At 38.8% G+C, this 15,368-nt stretch overlaps 1 protein-coding gene across 2 annotated transcripts in view; it reads left to right on the top strand.

Annotated features, from left to right (window-relative positions):
• The window catches only part of EPHA4 (EPH receptor A4), a 140,444-nt gene extending 125,434 nt beyond the window's left edge, over positions 1 to 15,010 (top strand). The window contains exons 15-18 of one of the 2 annotated variants that reach the window (XM_058533088.1): positions 3,231 to 3,424; positions 6,767 to 6,922; positions 7,250 to 8,175; positions 12,614 to 15,010. In XM_058533088.1, coding sequence (XP_058389071.1) covers positions 3,231 to 3,424; positions 6,767 to 6,922; positions 7,250 to 7,364 — 465 coding nt within the window. In that variant the 3' untranslated portion in view covers positions 7,365 to 8,175; positions 12,614 to 15,010. Of the gene's footprint in view, positions 1 to 3,230; positions 3,425 to 6,766; positions 6,952 to 7,249; positions 8,176 to 12,613 lie in introns of those variants that run through there. The other variant, XM_058533089.1, reaches the window with a different exon arrangement.
• Positions 15,011 to 15,368: the final 358 nt, after the last annotated feature.

Here is a 15,368-nt window from a genome sequence, read left to right as displayed (position 1 = left end):
ATATAGGACAGTATTTTTACTTGGTTAACTTTCAAACCCATACTGAAACAAAATTAACTTTGAGTTTTAAGAAAATGCAAGGATATATGAAAAACACAAATTCCACATGCTATCAAATTGACATGAAGGTTTATTGGAAGAAAACTAGTGAATATTTTAAAGCTGGCATAGTTGTAATTAGAACTCGCCCCTTGAGGGCTCTAAAATAAAGCTTCACTGAATGACCCTTTGTAAATTATGCACATCCCTTTAAATGTACCATCTGGACCACTTCATGAGGGAGTAGCCACAATGCCTGCAATTTCGGAAAAGCGTTCAATAATGACACTAATAAGAATCCAGAGTAATAGAATTTAATTACAAACATCTCCAATCAGGAAAAAAAAAAAAAAAAGAAACCCTAGAGCAGGAGGTCTTCTTAGAACAGTTATTAGCTAATTCTGGAAAGGTTTTAATTCTAGAAGGGTGGAAATCAGATCAAAATAAAATGGCCATTTTTTGAACTTTCCTGATTTTTATATGTATGAGGTAAAATAATAGCATAGAGTGTTTATAAGTGCATGGTATTCAGTTTACCAATAAAATTTGTATTTTAGAAAAGTCTTTTTTTATTTTTAAATTCTTTTTGATGTGGAATGTTACGTGACCATCTGCCTCATGGTCCTGAAACAAGTGAAAGTTGCAAAGACAATTAAATGAAGAACCAGGTACACTTAAGAAATAGGATGCTGGTTGCCTTATCAATAAAAGAATGTTCAGAGCAGTAGAGAAGCTAATGCATTCCCTGTCTAGTGGGGCAAAAAGAATTCTCTAATCAGATTAAGAGGAATGGTAGTGTTGACATTGTATCATCTGTAAATTATAAAGGAAGGTTCATCGCAGATAGGAAGAAAGACAGCAGGTAGCATAGTGATAGATAATTACAGGCTGGAAAAAGACTGCAGAGGTGAATGGCTTGTAATCTATTGTTTGATGTGATTATGCTATGCAGACACCTTCAAGTACGTTTCTTGTAGCATCATTTGGTTTTGGGTTAGAGACTTTCAGAAAGATAAAGACAACCTCAATGAGCAAGTAATGCATGTATTTACTTATTTAATTATTTGATATTTAAAGTTTCCTTTATTTCAGTTGAGAGTCATGGCCAAATGCTCATGAGGGTAAAGTATCTAAAGATGTTATCAGTTTTCCTGCCCTAAGTATTTTCAGACCTGTAGTTTTGACAGTTTCTATATATTATTAAAACAATTTCTTGTTTTAAACTTTTAGTTGTCTGGCTTTATCCATGAAAAAAGCATCTGAAGCCATTTCTCTCCCACAAATCATATTGATCTATCATTCACGTGTATTTGTCTCTGTGTTGGATTCTGTGTAGACCTGGAATCAATAGGAAATGTAACTAGAGAATTACTCTCACGAGTAGAATTCATTTGGCATATGGTGAAAGAAGTCAAAGTAACTGTTGAAAATTTGTCAAACTGATCAGGTTTTTTGTTTGTTTTAATCCTCTCCTCTGCCCCCCCAAAACGTTCAGCAGTAAACTGAGAAAATATGCTTTCTTAACCCACAAGCCATCTTCCAAGCTGGCAGTGGATAGAGAGCTAATGAAAGAGTATTAAGCAGTCTGAGGAGTTATAACAAATTGTGTTAACCTGGCATCAGCCCAATGTTGCTTGTATTCTCATCAATTCAATGCAAAATGTTTTCATCAAGCCTAGAGTCAACACTACGCACCTGGACAGATAAAAGATAAAAGATAAGGGATCAAACTGACCTATGTAATTGCCAGAAATAAATAAAATAACGTTCAGTAAAATAGCATACAGAAGTCTACAGTAGAAGGAGAAGTAAATAATACTAAAACAACAGGGTGTTGGCAAAAATACATGGGAGAAAAGGGATCAGAGGGCTTAATATCACAAGATGGTTGTTAAACTGAAATGGCGTGCTGGTTAAAAAGACAACAGTCATACTGGTACACAGAAACTGGATCCAAGTGAATGGACTATTTCCTCTTGAAGGCTGATTGTTGAGCAGTAAATGGACCCCACTGCAGGGTGAATCCAACGTGGTCACTGAGGTGGGTGTAGCCACTGGCTGTTTTCACTAGCAGCTATCATTTTGGTAGGAAAAAAAAAAGACTGATTTAAAACAAATAAAACTTTTTAAAAACCGCAAACAAACAAAAGCACCTCCAGAATCTCACAGGATACTCGTTAAACAAAGCTTACGAGTGGCCAAGAAATTATGAAGCAATTCCTCTCTTTAAATTTGGTGTGAGTCACACCGCATTACGTGACTGGGATTCACACCCTGAAGAAGGATGGTTTAGAGAAAAGCCCATAAGAAAAGTACTTTAATATCTGGGAAGACCAATTAGAAAAATCAGAATTCAAAGAAAGACTGTTGAATGATTTATTTATGTTTTATTAGGCCAGGAGACCACGTTGGGCAATAAGACAATTTTCATCTGCCATTGCAACTTCTTTCCTTAGATGTATAAGGATCCCCTTTAAAATGCAAATGCCCTATAAAAGGTGGGGATTTTTGCTACTTTTTTTTTTTAATCTACTTACTGACACATTTAACAAGGTCAATTTGCAGCCACCTGAGACCAAACAAAGAGGTAAAGAATTGGGTGTCCGAGAGGATAGTCTTCCAAAAGTCAAAATGGCTGGGTGTCTGGAAGGGTCGAGGAATGGGCTGTTTCAGAGAAAGGTAGTATCTTTTGGATTAGGAGATCTGGAAGTTGGGCTCTGGTATTGACCCACTAGCTGTCTGAGCAAGAGGGCAGAGGCTTAACGGTTTGGAGGCAGCTATTAACTGCTTCTAAGGAAGGTCTTTAACACTAGTTAGAGTCAGTTTTGCTAAGAGTGTTTAGCTGATGCTGGATAACAGATAATTGCCATGTGATCCATGGGGGCCAGGCCACCACCTTGTTGTTGATCTGATTGGATTTTAACCATTTTGGAACATTGATGCATCTCCACTTTAGAGTTTCAGATTGTCATTGTCCGCCATTTGAGAACATCTCATAGCAACAGCTGGCTTCCCTGCCTGGTTGCCAGCGATACTCAGGTCCAGCGTTGGCTTCTGTGATGGAGTTGGAGCTGTTCCCACGCTCAAGCTTGCAGGCAGCTTAATGTACAGGGAACATGCCGATCAGGAGGGTGAACCTCTAACAACAGCTTGCCTGGCAGCTTAACATACCATTCTGTTTTCTTTGATAGGTGATTAAAGCCATTGAGGAAGGCTATCGGCTACCCCCTCCAATGGACTGCCCCATTGCCCTCCACCAGCTGATGCTCGACTGCTGGCAGAAGGAGAGAAGTGACAGGCCTAAATTTGGGCAGATTGTCAACATGTTGGACAAACTCATCCGCAACCCCAACAGCTTGAAGAGGACGGGGACCGAGAGCTCCAGGTCGGCCATGCTTACTTAATAGTGATGTATGAAAGAATACATTAGAGAAGGCAGGCAAGTGGTGACTCATGTTAATTCCTGCCTTTTAGTCAGAAGCCACTCACAATGCTCTGCAACTTGGGTGGCTTCTTTCTCAATTAGAGGAGTATTCGTTATGTTCTGTTCACCATTTTGAAGAGCCTAATACCTGTCAGGCCTCAATTAGTAGGAAGAAAAACAAATTAAAAACAACAACAAAGAAATAATTAAGTGCTTACTTTATGATACTGGACCTGAAAATTTAGGAAGAGGGATGAAATGTACTTTGGGAAGACGGTCAGGTTACTAGATGCTTTATCTTGAAAAGGGAAAGAAACACTGAGTTGACGAAAAATAAAGATTAGAGGGCAGCTCTTTATTCACTGCAATTTTAAGTTGACTTATAAAGTGTTAATGGCCACAAGAGATTCATTAGGTTTCAGTTCTTAAAGTTCCTCTTTTCTGGGTCTTTCAAGGATAGAAGGAAACAGGACTAAGATAGGAACTGATCAAATTACAAAGCATGCAGATGAATGTTTGAGCAGGGTTTTGAAAATGAAAATGATTGAACCATCTGTAAAAGGGGCAGTTATTTCGTTGGAAAGAGCAAAATGAAGAAGCGTATCAGTGCGGAAAGAAGAGAAAGATACTTCAAGTCCTGTAATTCAATAAGAGCTTTTTTGCTTTACTGAGACTAAGCTTTGCTGGTATAAGATTCAGGATTATCTAGTCACCAGTTCCAGCCGAAAGGGTGTAGACCATCCTTATCAGTTAAATTATCTAAGACCACAGGCACAATAAGACCAGGCGATTCAGGCCTGCATGAGGCAAGGCATCTACTGTTCTCCAAATCTGCACTTCTCAAAGGCTTCTCTTTCATCATGACCCCGAGTTAAATGTAGGAAGACTTTTTTCCCACGATATCCAAGCCCTTCCACGCTTGGCCAGCACTACGATGTTCTCCTCCAGTCTTTCTCCTAAAAACTTAGCCTAAGGGTCCTAGACGAGAAGGAATACACTTATTATTGCAATACATGAGAAAAAGAATTTGGAGCAAACAGCAGAGGAACCTTCCATTCTCTTTTAGGCTTTCAGATCCCTTGGCATTGGCCACTACACAAAGAGTTTAAGGATCAAGCTCTTCTGAAATAACATTGGCCTGACTTCACATCTTATTCTTGCCACTTGGTAGCTATGTGACCTTAAAAAAAAAAAAAACCTAACATTTCTGAGCTGGTTTTTGTTCTATTTTCCGTAGGGGTGAAGGTAGATGGCTCTAAGGCCCCCTTTCTGTGTAGCTGGCTTCTTCTATTCTAAGATAAATCTCCTCCAGCTTTGAGATCTCCAGCTCTAGATCCCCGTGTATTTAGTCTGAGGGTCCTGAGGCCATTTCTTTGGTACTTGGTGCTTCTCTCGCTGGCGTAAACTCTTCAGCTACTGATATTGCATACTGTGTGCTTAGCGCCGAAGTGCAGAACAAATTGGGCTATTGGCTACGCTTTTCTCAATTCTAAGTTTTTCTCACTGATGGTGCTTAAATAGCTTTGAGGCTTATTACTGCTTGCTGATCATGAGTTATAGTATAATGTGGTATGTGATTCAGCACAAAATTAGGCAAATGTCATGATGTTCCCCAAAGAGCACAAAGACTTCCAGAACAAGCTTGAGAATGACCCTGAGCGTTAATTGATGTCCAAGTGAGGATGTTTTCATCCCAAGGTTGTATTGACCTTGGAAGGTACCACTTCCTGTTAATGTCTTGGCTTAAAGTTGGAAGTAAATGCAAATTATTGGTCTGTGTCTAATAACAAATATTATTGGTAAACATCCAGCATGAATGTCTAAAATTCTATGTGGTAATATTTGTTATTGACTCAAAATTTGGAAAAAAATTAAATCTTGATTATTCCTGCTGTAAAAATCGGCAGGATTTTACTCAGAAAATTGGATTTAATTGAAAGGCATGTCACAAAGGCAAGCTATTATTCAGACACAAAACCTTTTGATAAAACAAGTCTTTTAAAAAATATTTATATAAAAGGGAAGTAATGCAAATCAAAATAATTTAGGTAAAAATTAAAATGAAAAAATAGAATTGGATTAATTCTGCTATGTAGAAAGTTAAGCCATTATACTGACTTAATTGTGTTTTTACAAGAAAAGAATTTTTTTGGTTGAAAATTCAGTTGTGGTGATATAATTCTGATTTAAATGTGTATATTCAAGCAACATAGTCTGAGGATGAATATCAGGTCAAAATGTTAAGATCGACCACATTCTGTAATTTCTAGGCAAAAGGGAATTTCAAGAAAATATAACAACAAGCAGCAATGTTGTTATACAGATAGTTATAATACAGGTGGTATAAAATTCCCTGTGAAGGTCTACTCTGTGATTATTAGGTAGTTTGATGATGAAGATGACTATAATTCTCTTAGTAAGTACTTTCCGTTCATAGGTGATTTATTGTATATCAATATCGAGAGGAATGGCAGAATTCCTTCCTTGAACTATAGTTGCTCTTGACAATGACCTAATATAAAACACCTGGCCTGAGAAACACGTAAACTAATAAATAAGTTAATAAGAAGTGCTCAGATTTTGTTGAAATGATTATTTAGGAGCCCCAGCAAGGGAATACGAGAAGCACATTCCACAATCCAAACAGGGATCAAAGTGGCCATTCTTCCTGCCAGTCTTGGCACATGTGCTGGTCAGGCCCTGGTTGATTAAAGAGAGGATTAACTCCCTGCTGTCCCAAGTTTGTTTGAATCAATGAGCCTGCCTGCAAACCTGGCTGGGAGCATGCTGGACTTGAACTCTTGCTGTTCTCTGTGCTTCCATCAAGTCTGGCAGGTTGCAAGCTCACAGTTTTCCTTACCCATACTTCACTAGGGTTTCCATAGTTGCTGAACTAAAGTCTGCAATATTTGGTGCTGGCAAGGGCTGGACTCTTTCTGCAAAGACTGAACAGGTCGCAAGGGCTCCCCCAATCTTTACCCCAGACACAAATCTTTACCCCAGGCTAAGATGTTAAAAGACTTGCTGTGATCATTAATGCACAAAGAGGTCCATATAAAACAAATGTGGGAAATGGAATTAAGAACAAATCGGGTGATTGATACATGTGGTGTTTAGCAGCTTTGTGAAATTAGGGGCAAAAAAAAATCACATGATGACAAATGACCGTGAATATTCCACCGAAAGCCTGCTCTCGGCATTTCAGTGCCCCTTTCCTAACTTAGGCAATATGACTTCTGAGTCTTGCTGTCTTACTGATAGTTCTTGTCCGTTTACACTTTCTCATTCACATTCCATTTCCAGACCTAACACTGCCTTGTTGGATCCGAGCTCCCCTGAATTCTCTGCCGTAGTATCGGTGGGTGATTGGCTCCAAGCTATTAAAATGGACCGGTATAAGGATAACTTCACGGCTGCTGGTTATACCACACTAGAGGCTGTAGTGCACGTGAACCAGGAGTAAGTACTCAGCGATGTTACACAAAAGGGTAAATCTAGATTTAATAGTATTTTCCTTTTTTGCTTTGAGCTGCATAATCATCCTACTCATTAAAAAAAAAAGAAAACTGGAATGCCTTTCATTTTGATTGAGTATAATTTTACACAGCCTCTATAAAGCACCTACATTGTTGCATTAAATTGCTTAATTAAACATTTTAATACACGTGCCTTGTTGTGCTGTATTAATTGTGGCTGATTCAAATGTGTGTCTGCATGAAGCCCAGAAAAGAGATTCTCAGCCCTCGTAACTCATGCTCTCCCTCTGTTTTCTCTCCCTACATACAGTGACCTGGCAAGAATTGGCATCACCGCTGTCACACACCAGAATAAGATTTTGAGCAGTGTCCAGGCCATGAGAACCCAAATGCAGCAGATACATGGCAGAATGGTTCCTGTCTGAGCCAGTACTGAATAAACTCAAAACTCTTGAAATTAGTTTACCTCATCCATGCACTTTAATTGAAGAACTGCACTTTTTTTACTTCGTCTTCGCCCTCTGAAATTAAAGGAAAAAAAATATCTGCAGCGTTGCTTGGTGTACAGATTGCTGAAACTGTGGGGCTTACAGAAATGACAAGCGTCCTTTGAAATAGACCTGGAACAAATTGTTTCTCAGAAGTACTTCCGTCCATCACCAGTTTGTAAAATACATGTATCTGTATAAATAGAGCACCGCTTCCGAGTGTTGATGCTATATTTGCTGCCAGACACTGAGCTTCTCTGAGACATCCTTGATCCTCTCTCCATTTGGAATTACAACTGTAGTATTTTGTTTGTGGCATAAATGACAGTCATCCTTCTTTCACTGGAGTGAAACCAATGCCTGGGAACATTTTTGAAGGACTCAGGTGTAGCATTGAAGGCTTGGTTCATATCGTGGAAAAAACCCTGGATGAAAACTACTTAACTCATCAGTGGTTTTCTTTCAGTGCTCAGGCCACCTTATGGATTATGATGACATGAGGGGCTGGAAAGAAAAGGAAAGTGGATTTAAAAAATAATAATAAAAATAATAATAAAACCCAAGCATCCTACCCCCTACCTGGACAAACAAGGTATGTTTTTTTGGGCCTGAGGCTGTGCCATAGAAAGTCTTATTTGGGGATGCTACAAGCTTATTGTGACTACCTTATGGATAGTGGACTGTGACAATCTTGCCTAGGGAACTTTCACGCTTCCCTCCTTTAAAGAAGCAACCCCAAATATACAAGGTAAGTCAAAAGAACCAGCAATGAATCTTTCTCTAATGAAAACTTTTTTTAAAAAACTTGATCTTATGTAAAACACTGAGCAGTAAATATTCTTTCACGTCTATTGGGTAGTTTGGGTTTCTTTTGAGATTTCAGTCCTCTCTTGACAATGGGAGGGGAGACCAAAAGCAGTATGGCTTCCCTGCTGTTCTTCCAGGAAGGAGTGAAATAGGAACTATATGAGGTCAGGTTCTGGAAGACGGGACCTAGACGCCTGCTGGCTGTGCTTTTCCTCACACAGGGTTCCTCCCGCTCTTTGGTGCCATTCATTTCATGCCACTAATACCTGTTAAGCATCTTCTGGGGTCCCGGCAATAACCTCGGGAGCCTTTCCCTCTAATGTTGTTGGGTCATGCACATCCCCATCCTTTGGAGTGTTTGCTTCCATGGAGAAATACTGGAGGGTCTTTTCCATTAATCTCATTTGCTGTCTGGCTCCACTAGCCCCCTACCAAGCAGGATCAGCCAAGGAGGATTTACCTAGATGTCACTGGTGAGACTTGGAAGTCACCTTGACTTCCTCATTATCAGAAAGTGACCTACTAAAAAACATGCTTTTTATCCATAAAACCCATTAGACTTAGATGCTTTTATTTTAATCCTGGAATTTTCTTCTTGAAACAGGTGAATTGCATGACTTTGTTCAATTCAAGAAGCAAAAGACCTAACTTTTTTGACTGGACAGATTTTAACTTTTTTAACTATTCCATTTTTATCACTTTTAAACAAGAGCTTGGCTGATTTTAATGACCTTTTTTTCTCCCTTGGTTTCATCCTGAAAGCTATTTCTTAAAGAGCAAAGAATGTTAAATTTGATGCTGTCAAATCATGACAGTTTGGTAAAAACCTTTTTGCAACATTAGTTGTAAAAGCTTTTTGTTCAGAAGGCATGTGAAATTTGTTTTTTAAACCACTCCAACAATTTTTGTTTTATCACCACTCTTGCTGAAGTCTAGGAGTTCTGGATATTCATGTTAAAAGTTGATGATGTAGGTTGGTTGTTTTGCTTGCTTTTTTAAAAAACTTATAATTTTTTTTTTTCCTTCAGCAAAGCTGTGGAGTAGGTTGTTTTTAATCTCCACAGTCCAATTCAAATAAGATAGCATTATGGTATTATCTTGTAAGTAAAAAGACAGTGTTACCTTGTGTACCTTGAATAATTAAAAGTTTTGCTTTCTTAAAGTCAACAACTTAAGACTTGAGGTATTTTTCTAAACATAGAGTCTATTCAAGGCAGAGCATTTCAAAAAAAGAGAGTGTGTCAATTCTAAGACATCTTAACAAGTTAATGCTGTAGATTATGCTGGTGTTGTTTTGTTACTGCTCAGCAGGTATTTCTGTAAATGAAATAAAAGGCGAGGATTGAAAGAAAAGTAGAATATGAAATCTTATTTCATTCCAGGTTGCTTCTGAATCTTAATACATGTGTGAGTTAGAGTCCAGGCCAATGGAAAAAGCAAAAAAGAACTTTCCAACTGTTTAAAATAATGTCCAGTAGCAGTAAAAGTGTTAATTCCATTGCTTCCATGAACTTACACACTTTAGAAGAGAAATGTGAGGACAACAGGAATGCTGCATTGTTTCCTGGGGCGTGGTGTCAGATTCTGACATCTAGACAGCTTTGGATTCTAAAGCCAACTGAGATGTTGACGCTGGGAAGTTCGCTCTACATTTCTTTATAACTCAGTTCCTCTACCTGTAAATTGGGGATAATGATACTTTTATAATAATACCTTTCCTCCAGCATGGTGGTGTTGTGAGTGTATATGCAGTACTCTTATGTAGAACACGTTAAACTTCATATGAGAAAGGTGTACCCTTCCTCCAAGGTCTCCCAAGTGTTATTCATCCACTGTTCACTTGTGAACAAAAATGTTACATGCCAGATGGGGTGAAATGAAATTCAATGGTAGGGAGCCATGCAGATGAAACTGCTCCACTTGAAATGGATTTAAGAGGGTTTAAGGGTAAATGTGGATCTATACAAAAGGTGGTAGACCTATCAAATTACTCCTGTATTATTTAGGCTTGAAATTCATAAAATTGTTATTTTATAATTGGAAAGAGTGAAATGCACAAGTAAGACCCCCTTGCGATGAAAAGAACTGGATGGTAAAGACACTTTGGTGTCTTCATGAGTGACTCAAAGGAACACTGCTTTGTTTATTTAGTCACAATGAACGTCACATCTTTCACTCACAACCCCACGAAGACCACATGCTTTGTCTGGTCTCCGTTCAAGCAATTCCCCATTCCCCAGGATAAAGGAATTCAAAAGAGAAGAGAAGGTTTATTTTTCTCTACTCTTTTTTTGGCATCAACTAGATATAAGCCTTCACATTCCCACACTTCTCACTTGAAAAATCCAATCCTTTTCACATACATACTGAGTCCCCAAATAGCCAACTTAATATTACAAATATATAATATTACATATATATGAAATGTAATATTACAAATATATTACAAATATCCAGGCGTTTGATGAAGAAGGGGGTTGGCAGACTGAAAGGGGACAAATGGAGTTTTGAGACTATGCTTTCTCTTCTGACAATGGAATTTCCAGGAGCAAAAGAAAATCATCTTCAAAAAGTTTGTGCCATCCACATGGTGTTGGTTGTACTCCATCAGAATCTTAAGGTCACATTCGTGTTCTCCTTGTCCTTCCTATAAATACGCGCCTGTCTGCTGAAATTCCTGCAAGTTTAGGTTTCAAAAACTACGTTTGTTAGACTTACCGATTTCCAGAGAAGAAACAGTTGGAAAAATAGATCCAATTCCTTTTCTTTCATTTTTTCCGAATTGACAAAGTGAATGATGTGGACAAGTAGCTTTTTGAAGACCTTGGTAGTATACCCTTTCCCACATTCATAATTTCAAAATTGCTTAAGAAGTAATTTTTATCTGAATAGTCTATAAGAAAACTTTGTTTCTCTCTTTCCAGATAGACTAAAGCATTTTCTAGAAGTTTAAGTAATGCTCATTTACCTTCAAGAAGCTAAATTTTATGTACCTCCCTCACACAATAAAGAAACACGCACATATACAAAACAAGCAAATAAATAGTTGGTTTAATAAAATAGGCAAAATTGCCTGTAAAGGTGCATTTTGATCTTAATCCTCGCTCTACACTTGAGGCCACCAACTGCCACGCACAGCCACTGTGGTGTGAGATAGCATCCAAGAAACAATCTTGACAGTCAGTTGTCACAAAGGAAAGAGGAGAAATTGCTTCTTTTGGCTTGAGTTGATTATTTGACGGATGAGAGGACGAGAAGGAGCCACAATGATTCAATGCTCTGTGCCAGCCTTGTTCGATCCTAGACTGGTGGGGTGACTGTGGCTGACTGGTTCTTGGTGGGCTTGAGCCCCCAAGACCTCCCTCACCGGCACCGGACCTCTCACAATGGCCCCAGGTTCCCTCTCTCTGCCTGTTATGTGCAGATTGTATGGATCCTTTACTAATTAGATACCTCCATTCATTAGAAGTTACTTTCTCTTTGAGAAAAACAGCCAATTTTTTTTTATTTCTTAGTTTGCGTTTTTCAGTCATATTGTTGAATATTGGCAGATTGTGATGTTTCCAGATGTGTTCCAAGATACACAATTTCCTTTTTTGGAAAGACTGGATGCTGGTATCTGGGGTTTTTACAGTAGGACAATTTGCCTTTCAGATCCTTTCATCGACTCTAAGCCCTTCTTATCTTGCACGACTGAACCATATCAAGTCAGAGTTTTCATTTCAAAGAGAAGCTGTTCACATAGTGGTTGAAGCATATGGCTGTAGACCAACTGTGTGGGTTCTAACCCCAGCTCTGCTGCTTCAGAATGTATGACCAGGAGCAGGTTGCTTACCTCTCTATGCTTCAATGTCCTCATCCATATAATAGGAATAAGAATAGTACCTTCCTCGGAGTTGTTATAACTAAGCTGTTAATGAACATTTTGTGTGTGTGTGTGTGTGTGTGAGGAAGACTGGCTCTGAGCTAACATCCATTGCCAATCCTCCTCTTTGTGCTGAGAAAGATTAGCCCTGAGCTAACATCTGTGCCTATCGTCCTCTACTTTATATGTGGGTCGCCGTCACAGCATGGCTTGATGAGTGGCGCGTAGGTCCACACCTGGGATCTGAACCTGCAAACGCTGGGCTGCCGAAGCAGAGCGTGCGAACTTAACCACTATGCCACCAGGCCGGCCCCCTGAACATTATTTTTTTTTGTTATTATGGCTGTCACTTTTCAGAGGAGGAAAGTAAGAATTCATGATCTCCCTCCTTAACTGCTTCTTATGGAGCCATCCCAACATCTATGTACCTATATTCTTTCTCGCATTATTGGTTGACAACTGGCTGGCAATATTGGTTGATGTTTTGTCTAAAGTCTTGTTCTTTTCTCTACAGGGAGTAGATTCTGCTATCTCGGACTCACAGCCCTTCCTGTTGATTACAAAGCCCACAGAAGAAAACAGAACACACCCTCCTCAGCTCCTTCTAAATGTGTTTCTTCTGCTTCTACTACGCCAGTTCTGGAGCAAAGACACTGATGAAACAACGCCAGTACCTGAAAAGAATAAATGTCTGACTTTCAAATCCCCTTTCCCAGTGAAAGAAACAGCAAACATTCCAGGTTCAGCATCTGTTCTCCGGTTGCACTGAGGAATGGACTGTCTCGCAGTACCAGCTCTGCAGAGCCGTTGTTCCCAAACTCCTTGTGGTTTTATTTATATGTATTTCCATATCTCATTCCTGTACGTCACTGCTGCCTTGGTGTGGCAGCAAAGCGACAGGTTTTACTATGGACACCAGGTCAGGTGCCACCACACAAAACAAAGCCAGTTCCCATGAGCTGCCTATGATATGCATTGCTGAAGTAACATTTTACCCAGGGTGTGCCATGCAGTGATATAAATATATTTTTTTCTTAGACTAAATATGAGCTGACTATCTCTTTTGATGTGTGTACATAGGTGTGAGTGTGTGTGTACGCGTGTGTAGGTGTGTGTGTGCGTGTATAACCTCATGCTTAGAACTGCCTGTGAATGTTGTGGAATGCTACACCAGGAGAGTTCTGGTTTTCCACCAGCTCTGAGGAGAAGAGCCACACGAGAGAATGAGCCTGGAGACCATGCCCATCCCCTTAGACAGACAACCCAGAAATGTTAAATGTCCTGTATCTATAAGTGTCTTTTGTAGCTGCCACACTAACCTTAATAAGTAATTCTACAGCTTTGGACAGAGGCATTTCACCTTAGTAATGGAGTAATTTTAGAGTATAAATCCATTCAGGTGACAACTTATCATCAAAATCACGTATTCTGATTCGAACTCCTCATCAGAATCACCACTTCCTTGATGGAGAGAGAGAAGGGGATGGAATATGTCTGGTAACCCCAAATGGAATACAAGTAGCCTTTGTTTTTCTGCATAAATGGACTTGTTGAATGAGAACAAATATATGCAATTCATATACTTTTGGAGATGAACGTAGACGTGTCAGCTTTGAGATGCTGTGTCCTGGATTAATACTTTGTCTCCCACTGTCAGAAAAATACATGCCAGTGACTCTTGAGGTTAGCATAGTTGGAGTTAAACGGCCTCAAGCAATTTCAGGTTCCCAATTTATACGGAAAGTTCTACAGTTATTAATATGCAGCTAACTCCTACGGCCCTCAAAAGTGCATCAGCCTTCTGGAATCGGAGGTCCGGTGTGTGAAGATCCTGTTTTGATATGACATGTATACCAAACTCCAGCCGACATACTGCCATTTTTCATAATCTGAGTGGCTGCCTTGCTTATTCTAAGCTATGGTTGCAGAAACTGTGGCCATTTATATAAGCTATAACATCAAATCAGGGAAAAGTGGGGAAAAAAAGATTCTGAACCCTATGTTGTTAAATAAGTAGAGAAAATCATCAATAAATATTTATTACATTCTGACAGGGTGTGTGGCATTGTATTCTCATAACTATGCCAGAGTAACAAAGTTAATTCACCCCTTTTTGGGGATTTTAATATATTTTTAAAGGGATGTGCCTATGCATTGATGCCTGAAAAATATGTATAAAGAAATGAGGTTGTATCTCTGAGCGGGTCATCTTTCCCCGAGGTAAGGACAGGAGGCCAACTTTAGGGGCTGTACATAGCCCTGTGAGTGAGTGCTGGCCTACGGAGCTCAGATGATAAATTTTGCTCAGATCTTCCATTAGGCAGCATTAAGCTGTTCCCCTGCACCAAACCAAGTAGCTTCACCATGCGTCCGCTGGCCCCAAATTGTTTTTAACAATCTTATGAATGAAATGTTCTGGTGTGTTTTAAAAAAGTTATTTTAAAGAAAGGTTGTGCTCACAACACTGCTGGTGTGTGTTTTGAGACCTCTTGTATTCAGTCTGTGAAGGATATGTGTATTAATCCATACACGCATATACCCTCAATATTTGTCTGAAGACACTTAAACTCTGACCAGTAAAGGAAAGTTCTAGAAGCAATATTTTCACTTATTTAACATTCTCCAACAACATCAAGCATTGATACACACTGAAGAGTGCATTTATTTTTTGTATCACTCCAAGTATGTTGGAATATGCAAGGACTGTGGTTAAAATTAGAATGTATAAGGCATATTATAATTTAGTTCATAATTGAAAAGAAGTTAACAGAACATTGCTTGTTTCAAACATGTTCCAAAATTTGAACGATCTCTTAAGTTAGACATAGATTTTCTATTTTGTTTTAATTTGTCAAGGTATTTTTTTTCCCTTCATGAACTTTAGGTACACATAACTTATGTCATTTATTTATGGTCTTTTATACCTAGTTTGTAAAATTGTAAAATAGCAAACTAAATGCAAAGAGTTTGCATTTGAAAATAATAAAGTAGTTGCCGTATACAAACTTGGAATCTAGTTGTCTCTTTTCAATAATTTTTGTCATAGGTATGGTGCTTCTAAATTGTTGATTGTCATTTGATTAAAACACAAAAATCTTAAATTCTGATTGAAAGTACTTATTTAGAGGATAAAGAACATTGACTTCTAAATGGCCCTCGCCCTTGGGAACAATGCATTGGCAAATCCAACCTAGATTCTATAAGATCCTGTATCCCATTGTAATTAAAACTATGAACTTTGGTTGGAATTCAGGCTCCACCTCTTACCC

This window comes from Diceros bicornis, chromosome 37 (genome assembly GCF_020826845.1).
Source record: "Diceros bicornis minor isolate mBicDic1 chromosome 37, mDicBic1.mat.cur, whole genome shotgun sequence".
NCBI lineage: Eukaryota > Metazoa > Chordata > Mammalia > Perissodactyla > Rhinocerotidae > Diceros > Diceros bicornis.
The sequence above is the reverse complement of the archived record's forward strand: the minus strand, read 5'-3'. Positions and strand labels throughout refer to the sequence as shown.